Below are 24,477 nucleotides of genomic sequence, written 5' to 3' on the forward strand. Positions count from 1 at the left end.
TTAAATATTAAATTATTTTATTTAAAGTTATATATCTAAAATCAATTAGCTTTAGGTGTTTTCATTATTATCTATTCCCATTGAAATCAATACGTGATTTTGTTATTAACGTGTACACTATTTTTTCCAAGTAAGCCGGATATTTTGTGTCAGCGTAATCCACAGTTTGTCTCTTGTCGCAAGCCATTTCTTTATCAGATGGAATCAAGTTTCGTATTAAACCCAGGAACTTGTCGAAATGACAGAGAGTTTCGCAATCTGGGATTTTAAGCTCGTCGATGATTGGCGGAATGCCCCGATAATGTAAAAGCTGTAAAATTATTGCGTGGTATAAATGGTTGACGTCGTAATGTATCTTTGTTAATAAATAATTCAAATGTTGTTCGTGCAGGCATACATTTTCAAAAAATACGTCTAAAACGTAGAAAATTAACAATATATAATATTAACGATATGAACAGCTTTTTATTCTCTACATTTTCTTAATTTTTTTTTAATGAAGACGTATCTCTTTTTGGTTGTATTATCATTTACAAAGATACCTTGTATACTATTTACGTAATAATACCGCACTTACCTTTACATAATACTGGTTATTTTGCTGTAACAATTCTAGAATAACTGCGCTGGTGTATTCAGGTACATGAGGCTTATACACGTTAAACGCGTGCAACAATGTCGCGATGTTAGTTTCGTGACCGCTGTATAAATAAATTTTCGTGTTCGATGAGTTTGCATTTTGTACGGCTAGCATATTCTTCGTTATGGCACGAATCATGGGGCCTTTAAAAAAATAAGCAAGTACCGTAAGAAAGATAATATCGTATAATAAGCCGTATCTACGCTGGTGGAAATGGACAAAAGAACGTCAAAAACACTTTATCCCTTCGATACTTGATAATAACGCTGTGTTCCGTCGTATGGTCGAGCATGATACGGTGCATGATACAAAAGATAAGATCGTACAACATATATGGAAATCTTTATTGGGGGTACCTTACACGTACGTTAGTAGTCACGTTATCAGCCCATAGTGTTCTTTTTTCCATTTCCACCAGTGTAATAGTAAACCATTGATTATAGCTCTTACCAGCATACAACCTCTTTAATAAAGGAGTAGAATTTGCAATATTGTACGAAGCTACGATTCCATCGAACAGTGGACCGTCCGGGAAATACGCGTACGCCCATTCGGGAAGAGTCAGATTCATAGCGGACTCCGCTACGAAGGTGTGATACAAGTAATACATATCCAGAGGCTTTTCGATCTTCTTGCCGGTTAACCTGGTCAATTTATTCATCATGCCCGTGAATTGGGACAATCTTTTTTTCGTTGTAGGTAACGCCAGCACTCGATTATACTCCTTGAGGAACCTGAAACGACGTTCAAATATTATAAATCTCTTCTCAAGTGGACGTTTCAAGTTTCAGAATATGTATCTTAAGTATACGTATTTAAACAGTACGTTCTCGTTCGTTTTCTTTATTTTTGTCTTTATTTCTGTTGAGTTAAATCAGTCTGCTTACTGTGGGCACTCATCAGGCAAGAAGAACGTATCATCAACACGTAGCACATATGACGTCGGAATCGGTTGCCACGTCAATTCAGAATTCCACCGTTGTCGAACATTTATTGGCGGAAACAAGGCGGCGAGAATCAGTTGCAAAGACATTTTCGTTCTATCATAATCCGAGCTGTGACCCATAACGAGTTTTGGCAGATACAGATCTCCCAGAAAGTCTTTGTATACGCGGTACAAAACTTGTCCTAATTCATACTGGCGCATCTTGCCTCGCTAGAAACGTGCATTATAATTAATCAAAATATATTAATCAATCTTAAATCGTATATTACAAAGCGCATTTAATAAACTTTATCACCTCTGTACTTAAACGCAATAACTGGTACAATATCCAAAATATTTTTAATCAATATATATGATTTTGAACCATTCAATTTTGTAGAAAATTAATTTAATTTAACACATATTAATGCATTCTTTCACCAATATCACTTTTTTCCGAAAAATTCGAAAAAACTTGCACTACTTACAATTGTCAACTGCCCTAAACCTTCCGGATAGAAGGAATAATTTAAATACGGATCCGTCGGATACATTTCATATCCGTTGTTATCAGGTGTCCGATCACCATGTCTAAATACCTACGTAAAAATATAATATCGATAATTAGTGGGACGCGTGTGGATTTCATCTAATTATAATAGATAATGATCCAAAATAATTTGGCTTAACACATTCATAAAATACTCCACGTGATCATCAACAATGCTATATTAAATAGTATACTTACCACATTAACTAACTTAAGCTCAGGTTGCGCACTTGCGAGTAGAATAACGTTTATGCCGATGATTAGACCAATCGACAAATAATTGTCGAGTATCAGGAACGAGACCATCTTGCTGGCACCTAATCTGGAGAAGTAATGCGCCATTAGTCTTATATTAGTAAATGCTTCCTCGAGAACGATAAATGTCGTGGCAGCGATAAACTGATAAAACCGAGCGTCGTGTAAACAGGTGTGTAAAAATATGCATATTATATGCATATAATCTTTTGTTCGTGATAAAGCGCGAGCTCGTTTACATCAGACGTAAAATAAATATGTGATGTTGCATTCGAAGAAATATAAAGATAAAGTTAAAATTTATGCTTTAATACGACTTTTCTTTTGACGTAAAGACAGATAAGGTACCTTCTTTTTGATCACTATAAAAATCCGTCGAAGCGTGAACATACATTAATCCATTCGAAACAATACCGAGCTGAATCAATACACTATTTGTTTCAAGTTTGCATAGCTAGATTTTTATGCATAAATCTAGTTTGCGTCTGTTTTATTCAGCACATAAATATATATATATATATATATATATATATATATATATATATATATATATATATATATATATATATATATATATACCTATATATATAATATAGCAAGGTCAGACAAAAAAGTTTCGGACTGATAAAATCAAAATCAAAATACGTAAAATACATGAAATACATATAAAATAGAATAAAATAAACGAGTTTTACTTTTCTATATGTTCCCCAGCGACTTGTATACATACACGTCGACGATATCGCTTGATATAGATCTGCTTGGAATGCTTGATTAAATGTAATCGCCGATCGATAATCAAGTGATATGTCATTGATATATACATATATAGAAATGGAGAATATATTGAAAAGCGTTTATTTTATTCTATATATATATGTTACGCGCGGTGTTACACGTATTGCAGTCCCAAAACTTTTTTGTTTAACTTTGTTTGTGCAAATATAAATTTTAAAATATTTTTTAAGAAAGAATACATCATAAACGATTTTGTTCCGAAAACTATACTATAACTAATCGGCGAGCTAAAGTTGGGTTATTCTTTTACTTTTACCACACAGCAAACGAAAGTTCTGTGTGAAAAATTGTATTTTCCATTGAATGAAAATAATAATGAAAATAACGTGCCGTAGCGTGTTGAAGTATTGAGAATAATTGTATTGATGATATTAACCTTCACCCGCAAACCTGGGTCATTTATGTACGGGCGAAACGCAAACGTAGTTGTAACTTTTGAATACAACGTATGTGAAAAAATTAAATTGTTTATACGTTTATAATTGATATTTCAAAGTGAAGCTTTGAAACACCTTCATGACGTTTTTCAGACTTTTTGCAGCTTTTTAACACTAAAAAAAACATCAGGACCCAGGTTTGCGGCGTAAAGGTGCCAAAAAAACCTTTGCGGACGAAGGGTTAAAAATCCAAAATGACGAATCAATCAACAATTACGGCTACGTTGAAATGAAAAAAGTTGAAATGAAGAAAATTTGTTTCTGAATGAAAATTAGGTATAAAAATGTCAAATAATGTGACAAAATTGTTGCAATAATAATAATAATAATAATAAAAAATTTATTACATATAGTTACAATAAATATGAAATTCCGTAAAAATAGATCAAATTATTTATTATTTTTGCTTTCGAAGAATCACGAATTTTCTAACGTTAAGTATATAATATTCCGTCGCAAATTAATTGCTAGCAACGAGAAAGAAGATGCGTTAGGAATTGAGTGAATCTCCATGCGCAATACGAGAAAATCTCACAAATGCCCTGAGAATGCCGAGTAAATGAAATATCCTTAGAACTTGAGCAACGTCTTATGCTATGATGTCGTTCTTAAAATGATGATGACGTCGAGAAAGAATGTCCAGTTAAATAAAATATAATTTTTATCACAAATGTATATTTTTTCATCGAAATTCTAGATATAATTTTATTATAAATTTAGAAGTACATATATTATATAATATCTAAATTTTTTTTGCCTTTTATGAAATAATTATTCAATATGTTATGTGCATGAGAAAATCGCGTCACAGAGCATTTATGTTATTTTCTGTTCAGATTCTTTTGCTTATATGAATGTAATAAAGTTGTAATTGATGTTGTATAACGTAATCATAGAAATTCATGGTTTTGCTTATTATGCGTGTACGTTTGAAATTGCGAAAATTGCATCAAAGTGCTGTTATTTATACAGCAATGTACATAACTATATTAAGATAAGTGCTATAATAATGTCGAAAAATATTTGCAGATTTGAATTGTTATACAGTAATTAAATTAATTAATATAAGAGTTAGATTAATAATACCTAATAAATTCAACAAATAAATTAAATACATGTTACATAATAATTTAATAATTTAATAAGAGACAATAATTTAATAATTGCGAAGCAACAATTAGGAAAAAGGCTCCAGGCATTGAATGATAAAAGACACGTAAAACATAAAAAAAAAAAATAACGCTTGTCACGTTGTCACTAATACACGTTGATGCAATTTTCAACAATTTTCGCATTTTCAAACGTACATGGATCTGAAAGAAATATTCTGAAAACTGATGTTTGTAAAGTACATAGTATTTTTCTGTCGTAAAACTAGGTTACAGTGGAGAATAAATAATTTTGAGATAATACGCGTCCTCCGTATGCAATATATGCACAGTATAAATATAACTGACAGTAACGAATAGATAATTACTGCGACCGTGAACGTAATAACCAATCAATTGCATTTATCTACACAAAAGTAAGAAGACCATTAGCTATTTAACTATTAAACAGTGTTGTTATTCATAAAAGTATGAACGTGTCGTACGAGGACGTACTAATACACAATAGTAAAAAAAGATAGATTTAGAAAATCTAAATAAAAATGAATAGTTGTCATGAAAATGTTTCATTTATCAATGTTATAATTCTTTTTTTCGTTACACAATGATTAACTATAAACAAATAATACGTTACGAGCTAACAATGGATAGTTTATGATTACGATAATATGATAATACAAGTGACATTATTTCATCTAATTACGTCCAACGTTGTTTGAAACAAAGACTATACGCAAACGATGTAGTCTAACGTTGAACGTAAAATAATTATTTTTATATATATGGCTACATATTAGCGATTGAGTACGTGGATAACATCTTTCGATAGGATCACGCTTATCCGTGATTGCTTCCACGGTATTCACCGTATACATTTAAGACATGACTATAAATCATAACTTCTGTCTGATACCATTGTATTTTAGAGACGTGTATACGTAAGAGAAACAAATTCGTGAAAAATCTCTTATCGTAATATTTATGGCACAGAGAGTGTAAACATTTATCATCTTTTAGACCTTCATTAGCCAATTAGTAAGACACACGTGTTATCACTGAATGTTCTCTTTGCGTGCTGATCTCTTAATTAAATTTTCTAGGATATTTTGCAAGCCAGCGGGATATTCCGTGCCGGCATAACTCGGAGTCTGTCTCTTATCACAAATCATCTCCTCGTCAGACGGGATCAAGTCTTCAATTAGATCCAGATACTTATCGAAAGGACACAGTATATCGCAGCCTGGGATTTGAAGATCTTTGACAGTGGACGGAATGCCTCGATAATACACGAGCTGAAAAAACCCATTATATGATACATTATAATAAAAATAATTAAAAATCTGTATCATCTCTTCTTCTGTTATTGGATAATGTAACACGTGTTTGTATAAGACGCTTACCTTCACATAATATTTTTGACCGATCTGTTGCAATTCCAGAACAACTGCGCTAGAATATTCGGGGACATGCGGCTTGTACACACCGAACGCGTGCAACATACTAGCAATGTTGGTTTCGTGACCACTGTATAAATAAACTTTCGTCTTTGGCGCAGCGGTTGGATTTTGCGCAGCTATCATATTGTCCGTCATAGAACGGATCATTGGACCTAAAGCAGTGCAATAGTTTATCGTAATGACGTTTTAATAATGAAATTCTACATGGAAGTGTGAACATTCAATTGTTGACAAATCTGTCACATTTGTGTAATAGGCTGGAGTTTCATAACAAAAGAAAATTAAATGTACTTGGTTTCTTCTTTCCCAATCAAAATTATGTACAAGATTTGTATAATTTTAATTTTTTTTTAGGTTTTTTGAAAATATATCAAATTGATAAATTAATAAAATTCATATAATTATTATTATATTTCTAATAATTATTAATTTGTATATTATTAGACAATTAAATTTTATCGGAACTGTTTTCGTCAAGATAAACATAACTTACCAGCATATAGCCTTCTTGTTAAAGGAGTAAAATTACTAATATTGTAGAAGGCCACGATTCCATCAAACAATGCTCCATAAGGAAAATAATCGTATGCCCATTCGGGAAGAGGCAATTTCAGGGAAGACTCGGCCGCAAAAGTCTGGTAAAGAAAATAAAGATCTTCTAATGTCTTTATTTTCTTGCCGGTTAACTTTGTCAAGTTGTCCATTAAGTCTTTGAATTGGTTAATCTTTGCTTGTCCTTGAGGCGAATTCACGATTCGATTGTATTCGTCGAGGTACCTGAAAACGATTTTAAATGTAGATCAAGTTATCTTGATTATATTTATATTAATTTTTTGGATAGGTAGATGTCTCTAAAAGATTGACTACGACAACTTTTTTTCAAATATTCTTATTATATATCTCTTAAATATAATTAAAGCGTACACAAACCACTTAAAGATTAATTTTTCGTTTTCTTTGCTTGTTTTATTTATTTTTCGTTACTTACTGCGGACACTCGTCGGCCAGGATGATATTGTCGTCGATACGTGGTGTGTATGATGTCGGGATCGGCTGCCAATTTAAAACAGGATTCCATCGTTGTACACTTGTCGGTGGGAATAAGCTGGCGAGAACAAGTTGCAGAGACATTTTTGTTCTCTCAAAATCCGAGCTACGAGCTACGACTAATTTTGGTGTGTATAAATTGTCAAGAAAGTCATTGTATCTAAAGCGCAAAAATTTTCCCAGTCTATATTCATGTTTCTTGCCATCCTGTAAATAATCACATAAATGCAATCAGTTAGTAGTCAAGTGAAATGCAATTGTTTTTAAATAAAAAGTAGAAAGAAGTATAGTTGAAGTAGAAAGAGACGTGATAATAATATATTTAGTAAAATAAAAAAATTATAATTTATATGTATAAAATCTCTTCTCTCGAATAAGAAATACGTACAAGCACTGCAAAAATTTGCGACTCAATCTCACTAGAATTAAGTTCTTGCAACATATAATTCTCTTAACGTTAATTCTTACATTTTTTATAGAATTCATTCTGGATAATATTATGTCGTACTTACTACAGTCAATTGTCCGAGGCCTGTCGGATAGAAAGAATAATTTATATACGGATCGTCCGGAAACATTTCACGACCGTTATTATCGGGTGTCCGATCGCCATGTCTGAATATCTGTAAAAGGATGAATAAAAACAATTATTGAAATATATACGATCGCGGATAATATAATCTAGAAAATAATATAAAAATTAAATTGGAGATAGAGAGAGAGAGAGAGAGAGAGAGAGAGAGAGAGAGAGTGTAATGTTTAAATATTAATAGTATTATCTAAATGCACTTACCACATTAACTAATTTAAGCTCAGAAGGTACACCTCCGATCAAAATTATGTTTAAGCTGATAAAAGCAATTAATACATACGTATCAAAAATATTACCCGAACGCATGTTGGTACCTAATCTGAAAATACACGAGGTTCATATAAGTATGCACGACGTTGAAGTAAAGATATCTTATTCTAATATTATTCTTTTTAATGGTCAGCACGAAAAACACAAGACTTCATGATTAGAGCTACAGTACCGTAAATCCCAAATGATTAAAAGTCTTGATTTAAAATTTTGTATTATCTAAATGATGAGATATTTATAAATATTTTTTAAAAACTGTAGAACGTGACGCACATTATGAGATATTTGACGTATAATTAAATCGTTTTTTTTCGGCGTTTGACGAAGTAGCACTTGTCAAACACAAATCGGAAGAAATCTGTCCAACTACCGGTTGTAAGGATTAATTGAATACTGCCTTTTTCTCATACCATGTAAGGCTTTTAAGGTGCAAGAGCGTACACCCCACCATATTGTACTTCCTGTCCGAGTCATTTTATCGGACGTCGTACCGTAAACGTTATGACGCACGTAACTGTAGGAGAATCCATGATTCAATTTTTCGGAAATTATACATTTAAAAGTTCTATTTCTTTTTTTTATCAACATTATAAACTTTACTCTGAGAATAAAACTTTTTATAAACTTCTTATACAATGCTAGACATATAATTACGTACGCGGCACGAAAGCACGGCGGGGGGTTTACGCAGAAATCGCCGGACTTGACATCACAGAATATTCCGCCGTAAATTAATTGCGTGCAGCAAGGAAAAAGATACGTTAGTCAATCGCCACTCATTACGGATAAATCTCATGAGTGTCCTGAGAATGCCGATCGAGTAAATGGAATATCCCTTTGTTGGAACTTGAGTCAATCCTCTCGTAATAATTATGCCATGACGTCGTTCTTAAAATGTTGCTGACGAGATGAAGGATATTCTGTTAAATAAAATGTAATTAACACAACAAAAATATATTTTTTTTAGTAAAACTGAGATATAATTTTATTATTAATTTAGAAATAAATTATATGACACCGGAATTTTTATCCGGTGTCGCGCCTTAAGAAACGATCATCAAATATTATATAATGCGTGAAATATGTACATACGTGTGTATGAAAAACACGTCACAGAGCACTTATATCATGTTCTGTTCAGATTCCTTTGCTCATATGAAAAAACGTATAAAATGCACGTGATGTTATATAACGTAATCACAATAATTCATGGTTTCTTTCATTACACGTATGTACGTTTGAGAATGTGAAAATTGCATCAAAGTGTCGTTATTTACACAGCAATATACATAACGGTATTAAGATATCGTATTAATAATGTTGAAATATATTTGCAGTTTTTAATCATGTCATTCAGTACGTAAATAACGTAGTAAATGCGTTAGAGTAATAATACTTGGTAAACTCAATAAAAAAATTAGATGTATCTTATTTGCTAGATTTAACGTGCGAAGCAACACGTACTAAATTGAAAAGGATTATTTCAGTATCGAGTCAAGAGGCTTTAGGCAGCGAATAATAAAAGGCATATAAAACAAAAAAAATTACGCTTGTCACGTAACGCAGTGATTGCATAATATTGAAGCAATTTTCGCATTCTCAAACGTACACGAAGAAATACATATCTAAAAGAAATACTTTGAAAACTTGCGCGATATTTGTAAGGTACATAGTATTTTCCTCCTGTTAAACTGGATCGCAAATATAGCAGAGAATAATTCTGAGATGAACGCATCCCTCGTATGAAATATACATATAACTGTACAAATATAATTACTGTGTGACCCATGAATATATGGTAGTGACCAGTCACGTGCATTTATCCACACATAAGTAAGAACATTATTAGCTATTAGCTAATCATAAACGTATTGTCATTTGTAAAAGTATGAACGTGCTCTACGAAAACTATATATATTATTCGCGAATGCTAGAACACGTTCTATACTACGTGAAAGATATATAGATAATTCGTATTCACGTGATTTACCGCAAAAATCACATGCGTCGACTCGCGCATGAGATCACAATAATTTTAATTAAAACAACTTTATATTAATTATTAATAAATAAAACGATTTCAGCGAAATTACATCACAAAAATATGTACATGCATCTCGACTTATGTTTCTCAATTTATTCGCATCAATCTGCCATTCGCGTCATAACTCAATAACGGTCTTCATGTATAATTAGCATAATTAATGATATGCCCCAAGGCTGCTTTTAGAATACTCTGTATCACGAATTGAGAGCACAAATACGAGAAATTTGCCGTATGAATATTCAATACTAGTCATGAAATTTCAAAATGTCAAAAGATCGCAGCCCTTTTACTCCATTTGAATATATTAGGTATACGTTTATGTAGATTTGTAAATTTGTACATTTTTATATATTTTTATAAAAATTCTACGGATAATTAATCCTCTTTCCGCGACAAGAATGTCGAGCAGTAGTTTTTTAAGCGATCTTAAGTCATGAGCGATTTGGTATAGATGACGTTCCGCGAATTTCTCGTGATAAAAATAGAACTCTGTTATTAGATGAGGAAGAATCACTTATATACACTTCATAGTGATTATGCGGCAAATCGGGGATACCCGCGGCGCGATAGAGTGCGTCGTTCGTAATTTTTCATGTTTTCCGGCTTTTCCCCAGTACCGTTCTGACGATATAATCGTTATTCGTTTAAAAGCAGCTACTTATTAACTGAGTGATTTAACGATACAGAATATTTGTCGTCTAATGTTGAAATTGAAATTTTATATATATGTGCGCGATTGAATAATTGAATAAGATTCTTCGATAAGATACTTTCGATATTCTCTCCTTTCTTCGAGCCTGCGAATTATTCTGAATATGTAAACAACTCTTCTTCTATATCACACTTGTTTGTTTTGATCGCATCACCCTTCTGCTGACTAGTTAAGCATAATTAATATTTGAAAAATCAATTAGTCTCCGACTTCGCATTTGACATATCGGCGAGTAATATTTTATCATCATAGATGCTATCACATCGCTTAACGAATAATGATCGTAATTAATCAACATCGACATTCGAACGATCCGTGATTGCTTCTACAGTACTCAACATACTCAACATATACCTATATTTAAGATAAGATGTGACTTGTGTCCGATTCCATTGTATTTTGGAGACATGTATTGAAAAATAATAATAATAATAGAAACATATATTTTAATATTCCAAAGATTCGTTAATTTATATATTTTATATCATTCCTCGTAAAGATTAGATATCTGAATAAAAATATATCTGAATAAATTGAATAAATATGGTTCTGATATTTTTCTTTGCTCGTTTCATGTTTGGAATCATATTAATATTTTTATATTCTGTATATCAATTAACGTAGATCAATGAAATATTGATCGCAATTTACTACGATAACATATGTTACTTGAGAAACTGACAGTGTTATCGTTAATGGTTAATTAACGATGTTAAAATTATTTTCTGGCATTGGTCTTTGCTGCGACTTATCATTAGCTTTCGTGAAATATACCGCGGAGGGGCACTATCTTCGTGATACCGTAATTAACATGTATCATCACCGACGACGATCACGTTTTCTTATGCTTGCTATGAATGATACGATCTCGCGTATCACGTGCGATATGCGATATGTATGGGTTACGAAATCGCATGATATAAACGTCAGTACATAGATTAATTAAGCACATAAATGTTGATACTTAAATTACTACACATGTATAATTGTAAAAATGGTTAACCATATTACTTATTTTTATTAAACGCGATATTACTAACAATAATTTAATTAATAAAAAATTTTGACTTAATGTTTTAATATAATTACTAAATTGAAAAATATTAATTATCTTAATTACTAATATAAATGAATTTATCAGTGTAATAAGATTTTTTTTAGAAACGTTGAAATTTTTCAAGTTTTTGTGAAAACTGTACGTACTCTGCACTTATATCAAGATGTTAATGGTTGATGAGATCACGAGTAGAACGCATAATCTTTATCAAATCAAGTGTTCCAACGATTTTACATTTCGCAGAAATATTTTCGACAGTAATGAAAAAGTACTATACAAGTTTATGATATTTTCACGTACCCTCATTTTCCCATTTTGTATCTTTAAAAGATTTGAAAATTTTTGCATATATTATCAAGCTTTATTAAATAATGATATATTTGCTTAAAAACACTTGATTAAAATCACCTAACATATGAAAATTAATCATAACTCTTTTATTAAAATTTAACTGTACGATATAACGTGCTGCTCATGGGTAGGTTGTTTAACTAGACTCATTTGACGCAATGTTTGTTTGCCTAATTGCCGAATATACTTAACTTGCTCATGTCGGCCGAGCCACTGATTGTTATCGTCGTACAAATGAGATACCTAGAATGGTAAGATAACCGGTAGAGGTAAAGTCGAGAGGTATAAGTGCATAGTAATTGCATCGCTAATTGTCAGTGTTTGTGCAGTTTTCAGTCCGAGGAGAAGAAACAAGAGTCAAAAAGCAAGTATTTAACAAAAAGTATATTGTTTAACGTGCGAATAAACGAAAAAGTATGAGTATGATGTTATACAAAATTTTTCGGGGTGTCAATTTTGTTACAAATATAAACTTTTCAACGTGTATCTCGTTGTTTCTTCTAGATATTTCTTTCCAAAGTTGACATTCATACGTTTATTATCTTATGTGATAAAATCTGTCATCAATAATACGTCGAGTATAATTATCAGATTATATGTTATATGTTATGTGAATAAGTTATGCCAGCAGTGAAGGTAAACAATTATTAGTATAAAATGATAAATAGGTAAAAAGAGAAACTAGTATCCAACGTTCGAAATAATTAACAAGCTACATGAACTGAACTTTAAATATTGCTACGTAAATCCTGTTATAGTGACGATAAGAGAAGAAAGCGAAAATATGTGAATTGTCGGTTTGTCAGAGGCATGTCTTATCGCAATTAACTTGTACGCTCTGATAACGCGGATCTGTATTTATCAGTCAGCTGCGCGGATACAAGTGGTCTTGGTTTCGGAAGCGTCGCGGCAGACCAGCCGCGTTTTGCGGATGTGAACGGAAATATAAAAGGAAAATTCTTATCTGGGCTATATATAACCACTCATATATAATATCACAAACATAACATTTTTCTCTCGTTCGGCCTCTATATTTATATGCTTATAAATTTAAAATAAAACAACGTTATAAATTACGTAAGATAAAATCAAAGCTTCAAGCACATCCCAAGTATCCAAATTCTTCAATATGTGAAGTTTTGAACAATTTTCTGTGCTAAAACACATTTTCAAATATTACTCTCCAGCGTCAAATATTCAGGAAGTCGAAGCTATCGATAAATTGTCTGCATGAGAAGTTGATAAAAGTACACGAGGACTGCATTCGAGGAGCGCGCTATTAGCGCTTTTTGCTTATTCTATCCTTGTTTTACACTTAATGAGCGATAAAGCACTCACGTCCGTTTGTTGAACGAGGGCACGGGAAGCCGGAAAAGTATTAGAGAATCAACACTAGAAACTACCCAGGTCAAAATGACTTATTTGACATTTTTTAAAATAATTATTATATATTTTTAAAACATCACACACACACAATTTCTAAAATTTTCTTTGACCTTTATTAAAATATACAGCGTTTTAATTTTATAAACTTTTGTCTTTTTTCTCTTTTTTTTTTTTATTTTGACCCCTCGGTAGAAAGGGTTAGGTATATAGGTAGATTTTTGGTACTTTCTAGTGTTAAATCGTTACAACGCTCTATTCTACTACGACGACTACTTATCGTTTATGCCATGTGCTTATATCGTCTTTCTCGATCTCAGTTGCGAGATTCATCGGCCGCGTTGTCATATATTATTGTTGACGAGCGATTTAGACCTTCACCTGTCTTTTCTTCAGTTTCGTATCAGTCCTATATTACTTGTAATTATATTTATCGTTGTTGTTAAAGCGGTACTCTCCCCGAAGAGAAGACGCGTAAAAATGGCCGGGCTACATTTTGTCGGCATCATGCTCGCATTATTTGTCTGCATACTTCCCGGTTTAGCTGTAAAAGAATTAAAATTAGTGCACGTTGTAAGTACATACATATCTCATTTTAAACGTAACGTAATATATACACAGGGTGGGTGCGAAATCGTAGTACAAGCGAGAACAAAGGTCGAAAATCGAAATATATAGTCAAGTGCACGTGTACTTGATATATTTTCAAAATCGTTTATTTCGAAAACAAAGCCTCGTACGAAAAAAATTATTCTACACGTTCAACTTATTTTGACACGAGAAATCACGTTATTATCGTTTGTATTACGATTTCGCACTCACCCCGATGTACAAGAAATATGATGATCCGCGATGTGGTTACAGCTGTTCGCGCATAAGTTGTACGCGCCGTGGGATGACGATGCAACAATCAACGTGACCAGTATCCCGAAAACTTTATCATACGAAAACTTTATTTCCGCCACGATGAATATACCAGTGGTATGTGTAATAATTAATTTTTTAACTTGATATCAGTATAAAATTACCTGATTAGAAATACGTAATTATAATTATTGTCATCATGTCTCGTGATCGGGCAGAGTGCAGAGCTCAACATATACAAACTCGGGGTGTATTTACGGGAGATCTACAACGATTTTTTGGGCAACACATATACGCCCGAAATTATGAAGGCACGTACAACGGAACATTCCTTGTCGATTTTATCGGCCCAGCTCGTTAATGCCGGTTTGTGGCCGCCTGCAGGAAATCAAATATGGCGTGAGAATCTCAAGTGGCAACCGATACCAACTGGTACGGAATTATCTCGATCTTTATATGTCTCTTATGTACATCTTACGGTCCGTAGGACAATTATTCCAACGCGGACGACACGTCACAAAATTATTTTCTACTATTATACTTTCTCAAAGTATATTTTATAATACAACATTCTCTTAATGAAAATCAAATCATAGACACGACATATGAAAAGTACAAATCTACGTAGACAATATATCTAACGTAAGCAGTGTTGTAAAAGTTAAAAATTTATTCCTTTACGTAACATTGATAACGTCTTGCAGATTACCTGGAATTGGAAGAGGACACATTGATGCTGGGTTCTCTATGTCCGACGTTTATTTCACAGATGAACCAGATCGTGCAAACAACCGAAACCCAAAGGATGCTAGCTCAGTATCAACCTTTGTTCGATTATCTTTCTAAACACACTGAAAGAAATATCAGTACTCCATCGGATGTGGCTCTCTTGTATGCTACTTTAGAAACGTTGGTAAGTCTGCAAAGTAAAATATATTGAAGTAATCGAGCTCTTTTTCTCCAAGTCTGAATGACCTACACTATCTTCTTAAATAATACTTAATAAAAAAAAAATATATATATATATATATATATATATATATATATATATAAAAGAGATCTCTCAAGTTGACTCGCTTTTTTTCTTCTCTTATAAATTTGTCAAATCTTGAAAAGTATTAACAGAATATATGTTTGTGACGTGTATTCCATCAGTGTAATAGTTTTGTACATACGTATACAAATACGTAGGCGGAGCGAAATGATATGTTACCCACGTGGGCGAAGGACGTGTTCCCCGATGGTTCAATGCGCAACGTCACCTTGTTGGAGTATGATCTTCTTTCGGCGACTCATCTGCAGAGACAGTTGAACGGTGGAACTTTTTTAGGAGAGATTATCGGTAACTCGTTAAAATATATAGTAGGCGATATATCAAGGACGCGAAAAATGATGGTGTATAGTGGTGACGCGAGAAACATCGTCGGGGTTCTAAAAAATCTTGATCTCTGGTCGCCTCACATTCCCAATGAAGCGTCTGCGTTGATATTCGACGTATACTTCGATAACGATACGGGTATTCACGGGATGAAGGTAACATTTTACTTCCTTGCTCTATTTATTGTTTAGAATATTTTATGTTCAGTTTTTACAACTATTCGATTCAGAGTGTTTATTATTGTTATTTAAAAATGTTCCAGCTGTCGTTAATAACTTGAAACAATACTAAAATTATTTCAGATTACGTATTACATGAATATCGACGACACGACGATCACTCTGACACTACCAAACTGCACAGATATATGTCCACTACAGACTTTAATAAATGCCACTATCAATCTAATACCTCAAGACTCGCGATCTTTATGTAGCTGGTCTACCGAAAACTTAACGGAAGAGAAAAAAAAGGAGGACGTTAACTCATCGACGTACAATGGATTCATTTCGTATCAAAGCAAGATTTTAATATTTATTTTAATATTATTTTATGTAGCTTTTAATGTTTAAAGCACGCATATACGTAGAATTTTAAATGTTAATTTTAGTGTGATAAAATCAACATTTTCTCTTTTATTTTTATAAGACTTTTAGATGTGTAAAACATGAAGACAAAAAAATATAATGTAGAAGTAGATAACTAAATGTATGTAACTCTACGTAATGTTGTACGCTTTGATCTTTGAACTTAAAAAACGTTATATGTTATCTTCATGTTAGATTGCGAGCGTAGCACGACGGACTAGCGAAAGTGACTTTTCGGCGACGTGTACAAAATAATGCTTCGTGAAAACCGCACTATTTTCCAAAGCATTTAACCATCGCTTCTCCGCAGTATCCAAGTCTAAACCTGTATGTTCAAGTTCCTTGTCGATGTATTGTAATTTCCAAAGATCCGCGACATGAGGTATACGTTTTTCCACAGATCGAGATCTTTGGTCGCTCGGTATACGTGTACGATATTTTTCAAGAGCGATGTTTAACGCGTAAAATACCAAATGCAATTGATTTATCACGACATAGGTGTTTTTCCGAATTTTCCCCTCATTTTTGGTCAGCGCAGACTGAAGCGATTTTAATTTCGTCATCAAGTAATCGATTACCTTGACGCATATCGGCAATGAGTTACAAAACTCCAAAATTATTTGTACACGATATATCCATATGGATGTCTAGAAAGAAAAATTTATTGTATAATTATGTTGCATAGTTATTGCTACTCCATTTTAAATAATTTCCAAACATTTCTAATAATGATTTTATATATATGCACATATAATGTTTTATCTACATATATATATATATATATATATATATATATATATACATATATTTATATTTGTATATATACACACACATAAAATATATAAAATATTATGTGCATATTTATATATTTTTTGTTTATGTACGTATATATATTTTTTCAAGTTGTCAATATGTATCATGTTATATACTTGATTGATGTAATATTTGTAAATATAAAGAATGCATAATGTAATATATACCTCGGGGTAACTTGTCTGGTTTTCACGCATTATCTCATTCAGAGTTTTGACTATTGCTGTCACGATTACTTTTATGCATATGTTGGGCTTCTTCTCTTTTGTAAAAATATCAGATATATTCAGTACCGTGTTCACAGCTTCCTCTTCCAAACTATCTTTCCAATAAATCGTCCTCTGCCGTTTTTTCATCACGTATATTCCTCCATCGTTTTCTTATCGCAAAGCGCCGAGAGAATCACTTTAATCGACTCGGTGATTACACGGTCTATACGTAGCGACTCTACAGTCAAGTTCAACCAGTCGGCAGAAATCATTTTGTCTTCATTTTCATTTTCTTTCTTTAATAGATCCCGTGCTCGTGTGTGTCGCGATTTATATTCTTCCGGTTTCCCCGTTATAGGAGACGGGGCCTCTTTCTCGAAGCTAATCTTCCCGTTATTACGAGATCGCAACGTGTAACGATGTCCGATATTAGTCGCCGGTATTACAGCTCCTTGTATTATGGAAGCAGAAGCCGTCGTTTTCTCGCATGTACGTGTCTTTTCGTTGCGAGGATGTGGTTCGTAACGCGGCTCGATGTTCGGTGTGCATTTATCGTCGATAGACTCCGCGGCTACCACTGCAGCATCATCTTCCAAACGTCCAGAGGTGCTATCGTTTATCTGCTCCGCGTACGTGACGATCTGACCGTCGGAATCCTCATCGTTATAACCATTTGATATTTGAAAAATATATTTTGCACTTATGAAACTTTCGAGACTGCCCGTGCTGGATGTCGACATCCCGTCACGCGAAGAGGTGGTCTTCCCTGTCTCGTATGTAATTGTCTTTTTTTTGCAGGGTTGCACGTTAGAATAATATTCAGTGTCCGATAAACGTTTATTACCGGCAATAGATCTCGCTTCTACCGCGGCATCGTACGTAACGATATCGTAACGTGATGTACTGTACGCACTATCCTCGCTTGGATCGTCAGCGATGGTCGTGCTCATCCGCAAGGCGGGACTAATACCAGCGCTATCGAGTAGAATGTCGAAATATTTGTCAGGATTAACATTTGACATTTGAGACACGGCTTTTTCAGTTATAACCAAGCTTTTCGGACTGCCGTCAGCGTCTGGCACCTTATCGGCTAAATAATTTTGGTTTCTCGTTGAGACGAAGCACTCTCTATTAAACGTATTTTCCAAATCAAATATTGGGTCGATAGATTGGTTTCTCGCTGGTAAAATAACGTTACATTCACTCGGAGGGTCAGCGTGGTTCTTTTGGAAAATACGTTTATTTTCGATTATTTTCTCGTTCATCCGCTCAATACCACTAGTCGATCCTCTCTGCACTGAGCATCCTATATCTTTTTCAAATTCGAAGCACTGATGCTCATCAGGTATGCCATAAGTCATATCAAAATCTTCTTCGTCCTCTTCACTTACGATCGATTCCAGATCCGTTTCTGGAATTATGTAGGATCTTACTTTTTTTTCCTCTTCTCTCGTGATGTGACACGTGTTAGAACTTTGGTGCGTCCATTGTGTCCAAGACTCAACGGGCGATCGAGTCGGATCGTTCGCCGACATGGATAGGTTATTTTCTGGGATATTTTCAAATTTAGAGTAGAAGACAGCTCTTTGAGGAGTATAAACGCATACGTTGGAAATATTGAGAGGAGTTGACGTTGCGAAAGTATCCCTCAGGTTTGTTCCGTCAGTCACCGATAAATCGTTATTCACGGGAGATCTCGGTCGTTCATCAACATCAGCACGCTCATCTTCGCGGTGACGATTACCGCGTGCATCCCACTGTCTGTCAAATATCTGTTGCACGTGCTCGACTGGAATTTGAGAGGCACAGACGATGGCAAATTTCAACCAGACAATAGCCTGAATAAAACTCAACTCCTCGTTGCGTCGCTCTAAGGTAGATGTCCCGTTGCTGAACGGTCGAGACGACGTACGTGGTACGTCTAGAAAATGTTGACACGAGCACCTGTAGTTATCGCGCCGAGCGTCTTCGTTGAGAACGTTCGCCGGGGAAAATGCGGGATCTCTCCTCGAGGATGATTTTCTCGAGGTATTTCTCGTACGAAGCAGCATGCGATCTGAGAAATATAATTGACGTTCCACGTTATACTTTTTAATATACAAAATGTGTGCGCTTGGTGTAAACAAAATAATTCACGAGTGCTCTCAACCTCAGAGTGAACTTACCCGAGTCACTCAAATCACGACTTTTATCGCAAGATTCCTCCTCCTCCACTACTTGTTGTATTCCACGAAGAATCGTTTGCTCCGTCTTCTGAATCCGAGTTTTCAATTTTTCGCACGTCTACGAAAAAGAGGAACGTAAATACGTAGTATACGTATATCGATATTAATTGCAAATGTTTACCGTTGCTTTCTTAGTTTTCGGCCTAGCTTTCGCTTTCTTCCTCATTTTTCTCCTCTCTTTGTTCTCGCTCTCTCTCTCTCTCTCTCTCGGTTTTAGTACGTCGCCGCACTTTTAAACGCTCTTTAATAGCTAAACGCCTGCTCAATTTAAAGCCACGAACCGTACCAAATCGGTTTATAATTTATTTTATATATTATAGCGGCTATATATATATATGTGTATCTTCCAGAATTTGAACTTTTCAAATATGGCGATTAGCGCGTAGTCAAGCTTAAAGGCTGACGTGTAGTATGTACAACTGTCGCGCAACGCGATGTCGCGATCGTCGCGCGCGTGTGGCTACAGCCGCATAAACAAGACCAATCAGCGACCGGCATAGAACAACCTATCAGAACGCAGCATTACTTGGGCCCAGGGGCCGTATTCTGTTCCGCTAAAATCCGCTTAGGCCTGGTCTACACGGGGTGTTGTAAGTCGTAAGTCGTGAGAACGTGGCCACGCACAGTTCATTATTCTTCGACCGCAAGGAGAATAATGAACTGTGAAGGTGAAATTTCATGGGCAGTGAAAAGCAGCAGCAGATCGTACTGATTGGCTACAAAATAGAGAAGTTCTAGATACTCGAGAACTTCTCTATTTTGTAGCCAATCAGTACGATCTACTGCTGCTTTTCACTGCCCATGAAATTTCACCTTGATTGGTCGGTTGTTACGACCGGGCCTTATCAGAAGTGTAGTAACTCTCAGTGGAAACTCAGCCTTAGGGCTGGTTTATAATAGCCGTAACCGTTGATTTAAGCCATAATCTTTAAGAAATAGACCAATCACAGTCGATTATTCTTCTCACATTCGACTGTGATTAGTCAATTTTTTAAAGATTACGGCTTAAATCAACGGTTACGGCTATTATAAATCAACCCTTACTCGTATTATACAAATATATATTCAATTTAGTTAGTATAGTAGAAACACGGGCGTGCTTCATTTCGATCGTACTCTTGAAATTAACCAAAATCGTCGCGATGTCGCGTTGCAAGATTATTATTAGCCACGTACGTTTGAAGATTCGTGAAAGAATAAGGCTGAGTTTCCACTGGGCGCGTCACGCGTCGCGTCGTCCGAGTTGAACCACGCAAAACATCCCATTTCATTAGGCCCGGTCTACAATGGATGTCGTAAGTCGGAGTCGTAAGAAATTGACCAATCACAATCTGTTATTCTCCTTGCGGTCGAAGAATAATGAACTGTGATTGGTCAATTTCTTACGACTCCGACTTTTGACATCCATTGTAGACAGGGCCTTACAATCTTGTGACGGGCGCGAACGGGGATGTTTTGCGTGGTTCAACTCGGACGACGCGACGCGTGACGCGCTCAGTGGAAACTCAGCTAACGACGCGACTAAAGCCACGTTCGTTCCGTGCGAACGGGACTTGCGGCAGATTTCACGTGGTCTCGTTTACGCGACCGGCGAGGTGAGGTTAGTACGGTCACCGGTGTACCGATATACGATTCATGGTAACGGTTCCGCGGGCGAAGGGCAGGGTTTTGCGAATCTTTGTTTTATCGCAAAAAATATAATCCGGCAACCCCGAGAGAATGGACGCGTTGGCGACGGGAAACTTGACGGGTTCGCAGCGGGACGAGTTGATGCAGCAATTGAAGCAACAAATAGCGGTCGCCAATGCCCAGGAACTGCTCACGGTACGTTATTCATTCGCGACGTCTTCTCCCCGGCAGCTCACTTCGGCTGACTGAAAGTTACAAACTTTTGCACGTATTTGCAGAAAATGACGGAGAAATGCTTCAAAAAGTGCATAGGCAAGCCGGGCACCTCGTTGGACAGCTCGGAACAGGTAAATTTTCCACCGCGCCAAGTCTAACCCTAAAGAGCTGCGTCGGAGACGAGCCCGAGATAATAAACCTTCCGTTCATTCAAGTCCCCAGTCAACGGCCTTCCCTAAGATTATATACGTAACGTGGTTAGAAACGTCGAATGAAAAAGATTCCACAATGAGATAGGTTATTTTGAAGAGGACGTTTCTTGGTTTAATCGATTCGCGTATTTGTTCACAGAAATGCATAGCGATGTGCATGGATCGGTACATGGACTCGTTTAATCTTGTGTCGAAAACATACAGCGAACGACTTCAAAGAGAACGCAACAGAATGTAAATACGGAAGTTTGTGAAAATATAATTGTTACTTGTTATCCATATTGTAATTTAATAGCACCGATGCACGGTCGCAAATGTCCATTGTATAAATATATTCTTTGTACATGGCCAGTAAAGTATATCCATGGATATCTTTGATCACTTGGTACATCACTTGGATATCTTTGATTCGGCATCTAGTTTTCTTCCAAGGCATTTAAAACGATGCATTGTAAATAATGTATAATACAATCAAAAGTACAGGATATAACGTGGCGTGAAAGTGGGTTGTATGTACGCTGACTTGTAATTACACGTTATACATATTTTTTTATATAGCGACAACGATCTTTATTTATACTGCAACGTTCGTAAGGGAGACCGGGGTAGCGTATACGGTGTACCGCGTGTTTTTAGCGAGATTTTGTAGGGTTTAGAGCGGTGGAAAAGAGAAAGGAGACGGACGACTGCAAAAGAGAAAAATCTTTATAAAATAAATAACATATACATGTGAATATACATATTATTACATCATACTTGAAAATCATAAATAAGTAACATAGGTGTTTCGTAAAACCCACAATTCCACAGTACTTTTTTTTTATTATTATTATTTGCATTCTTTTTATAATTATTTCATACACACTAAAAGGCACGGTATAGCTACCAATGTTTCAACGTGGTTACAAAATAATTATCTGCGACCGTGTAAAGGAGTATCGTAAAGCAGGTTGTTATCAATACCTCATTCGTGAACGTTGAAAACTTGGACGTATGAATAACTATGACTATGGGCTTCTATCCTGAAAATATCGAGCTTGCCTCTCCATGAACGTTGTGCATTTAAACACCACTGTGTGTGTCATATATATGTACATACATTTTTTCATAATAAAATTATTACTTGATTTAACGTACACGCCGCGTCGGATATGTTCCTCTCGCAACGTAAGCTGCGTTAAACAACACGCATATAAAAAAGAAGATCGTGTTCATCCCTGCGTACGAGTAAATACATTCAAAAGCATTACGAGACAAATAGTTTACGCATCTCGTCATACAGCGTCCTTTAAAGAACGATCCATCGGTTTTACATATGCGTTCTCTAGATATATCTACGTTACAAACATGCGAAGAAGAAAAACCAAGAGACACGTAAGCAAGGTATAGTTACAAACGTGTCTTACGATTAAATGAAAGTCGCCCAAGTAGAATTATATCGCGCGATAAATCCCACCGGGGGCAAACTTTCTGTCGCTCATCCGAAAGATCAAGTGAAACTTATAGCCGCATGTTCTTGCAGCAGATACGAAAAAAAGATGCCCTCCTTAAATTATGCCCTTACAGTCTACAATGAGAGATACACTTATTCTGTAAACATGCGTACTAATGGTAACGACGTAAAATACTATCTTAGTGTAACGTTGGAATGTATCTATCTCTCGTCTAACGTCTACAGAGCGTAGGAATGTTCAAATGCAGTCCTGAATCCCGTCGTCAAGATTGCCGTATCGATAATAGAATGTAACCACGCTGATTGGTCAGGAACACACCTGCTTTTTTCCTTTTTTTTTCTTCGTTTTTTTTTTTTTTTTTTTTTTTTTTAAATACACATTGGGACAAACGGCAGTTCGAACTAAGCGATTCCGTTACCGCGAACGCAGTGCTGAGACGAAGGGACTCTGTCGTGTGCTATGCAGAGCGCTTTTTACAGTTCGTATAACGTACTATTACTTTTATCTTTCTTTGTCTCACGGTACGCTACGTACGTATGAAATATATTACATGCTGTACGTTAAGCGTACGCGTAGTACAAGACGTTAATTTTGTAAAGAATGTATGTGTGCTCGTGCTAAAGATATTCATACAATAAATCATAAAAAAGATTAATAACGTTGATAAATATCTACGTTAATTTAATGATAGAAACTTTTATACCATTATTTATTTTAGCATTTGTACTCTTCCTGCGGAAAGCGATATTTCCTATTGCAATGAGATTCGTACGCGCGTGAAGTCTATCAGCATCTGCTACGCGGCTAGTGTTTGCCGTACTACGTACGTTCATATAATTTGTCCCTTCCTCTCGCCGTTCGCACGTAGTTGCTATCAAAATAAATATTTATCTCATAACGTACTGGATGTGACGTCATACGTTGTAAATATAATAGGACAATAATACGTAAATATAGTATCGTACAAGTGTAGAGTAAAAAATGTTGCAAGTATTTGAGCACAGTATTTCCTTGACTCGTCCATCTGATGAGTTACGTGATGATGACGTACTATTAATCTTGCTGAACTAAAAGTTGTATCAGTGACGGAATTTCTTCGTTCGAACCAGACATAAATTTTAATATTATAACGTAGTCTAGTCGTCAATGAAAAATTCTTTTCGTAAAGCTTGGTTGGCTATACATATTTTTTACAAAAGGATTTTGATTTGTCAAGCATCTAGTTGATCCATCTTGAGTTGTACTTGGTTATTGCATCTT

General features: G+C 35.0%; 4 protein-coding genes across 6 annotated transcripts in view; 2 read left to right on the forward strand and 2 right to left on the reverse strand.

Moving 5' to 3' along the window:
* Window positions 1-8,884, reverse strand: Acph-1 (venom acid phosphatase). The gene is made up of 14 exons (XM_077399261.1): window positions 8,739-8,884; window positions 8,354-8,594; window positions 8,012-8,129; window positions 7,731-7,841; window positions 7,160-7,425; window positions 6,665-6,948; window positions 6,115-6,323; window positions 5,771-6,006; window positions 2,314-2,611; window positions 2,054-2,164; window positions 1,528-1,796; window positions 1,091-1,374; window positions 578-783; window positions 1-310 (listed from the first exon to the last, which is right to left on the reverse strand). The coding sequence occupies exons 3-14, from the start codon at window positions 8,114-8,116 to the stop codon at window positions 68-70; spliced, it is 2,622 nt and encodes an 873-aa protein (XP_077255387.1). The 5' UTR covers window positions 8,117-8,129; window positions 8,354-8,594; window positions 8,739-8,884; the 3' UTR covers window positions 1-67.
* On the forward strand, window positions 8,874-16,444 carry LOC143893668 (venom acid phosphatase Acph-1). Of its 3 annotated transcripts, none has more exons than XM_077399310.1 (7): window positions 8,874-9,014; window positions 14,079-14,203; window positions 14,495-14,611; window positions 14,713-14,926; window positions 15,199-15,407; window positions 15,686-16,027; window positions 16,175-16,444. In XM_077399310.1, exons 2-7 carry the CDS (start codon window positions 14,111-14,113, stop codon window positions 16,442-16,444), a joined length of 1,245 nt encoding a protein of 414 aa, XP_077255436.1. In that variant the 5' UTR covers window positions 8,874-9,014; window positions 14,079-14,110. The 3 variants fall into 3 exon arrangements, with proteins under 3 accessions (XP_077255436.1, XP_077255435.1, XP_077255434.1); XM_077399309.1 differs by lacking the exon at window positions 8,874-9,014 and adding an exon at window positions 12,522-12,611; XM_077399308.1 differs by lacking the exon at window positions 8,874-9,014 and having other exon boundaries at window positions 12,884-14,203.
* LOC143893653 (uncharacterized) overlaps window positions 15,243-24,477 on the reverse strand; it is a 13,173-nt gene continuing 3,938 nt past the window's right edge. The window contains 6 exon segments of the mRNA XM_077399262.1: window positions 15,243-15,413; window positions 15,712-17,106; window positions 17,440-17,634; window positions 17,637-19,537; window positions 19,647-19,764; window positions 19,828-19,935. Coding sequence (XP_077255388.1) covers window positions 16,651-17,106; window positions 17,440-17,634; window positions 17,637-19,537; window positions 19,647-19,764; window positions 19,828-19,935 — 2,778 coding nt within the window. The 3' untranslated portion in view covers window positions 15,243-15,413; window positions 15,712-16,650.
* On the forward strand, window positions 21,279-23,196 carry LOC143893674 (mitochondrial import inner membrane translocase subunit Tim13). Its single transcript, XM_077399324.1, has 3 exons — window positions 21,279-21,530; window positions 21,614-21,682; window positions 21,903-23,196. The coding sequence occupies exons 1-3, from the start codon at window positions 21,426-21,428 to the stop codon at window positions 21,999-22,001; spliced, it is 273 nt and encodes a 90-aa protein (XP_077255450.1). The 5' UTR covers window positions 21,279-21,425; the 3' UTR covers window positions 22,002-23,196.

This window comes from Temnothorax americanus, unplaced genomic scaffold (assembly GCF_048541705.1).
Source record: "Temnothorax americanus isolate GAGA-0224 unplaced genomic scaffold, ASM4854170v1 Scaffold124, whole genome shotgun sequence".
Classification (NCBI taxonomy): Eukaryota; Metazoa; Arthropoda; class Insecta; order Hymenoptera; family Formicidae; genus Temnothorax; species Temnothorax americanus.

Bases quoted from the DNA above. Each gene is read 5' to 3' on its own strand.
- Acph-1 (XM_077399261.1), bottom strand. From the start codon at position 8,116: ATGCGTTCGGGTAATATTTTTGATACGTATGTATTAATTGCTTTTATC. The intron at 2,165-2,313 runs GTAAGTATACTA...ATTTTTACGTAG, and splicing joins AGCTTAAGTTAGTTAATGTG to GTATTTAGACATGGTGATCG. The intron at 784-1,090 runs GTAAGAGCTATA...ATTTTTTTAAAG, and splicing joins ATTAAAGAGGTTGTATGCTG to GCCCCATGATTCGTGCCATA.
- LOC143893668 (XM_077399308.1), top strand. From the start codon at position 13,916: ATGCCATGTGCTTATATCGTCTTTCTCGATCTCAGTTGCGAGATTCAT. The intron at 14,927-15,198 runs GTACGGAATTAT...AACGTCTTGCAG, and splicing joins GTGGCAACCGATACCAACTG to ATTACCTGGAATTGGAAGAG. The intron at 15,408-15,685 runs GTAAGTCTGCAA...ACAAATACGTAG, and splicing joins ATGCTACTTTAGAAACGTTG to GCGGAGCGAAATGATATGTT.
- LOC143893674 (XM_077399324.1), top strand. From the start codon at position 21,426: ATGGACGCGTTGGCGACGGGAAACTTGACGGGTTCGCAGCGGGACGAG. The intron at 21,531-21,613 runs GTACGTTATTCA...ACGTATTTGCAG, and splicing joins ATGCCCAGGAACTGCTCACG to AAAATGACGGAGAAATGCTT. The intron at 21,683-21,902 runs GTAAATTTTCCA...ATTTGTTCACAG, and splicing joins CGTTGGACAGCTCGGAACAG to AAATGCATAGCGATGTGCAT.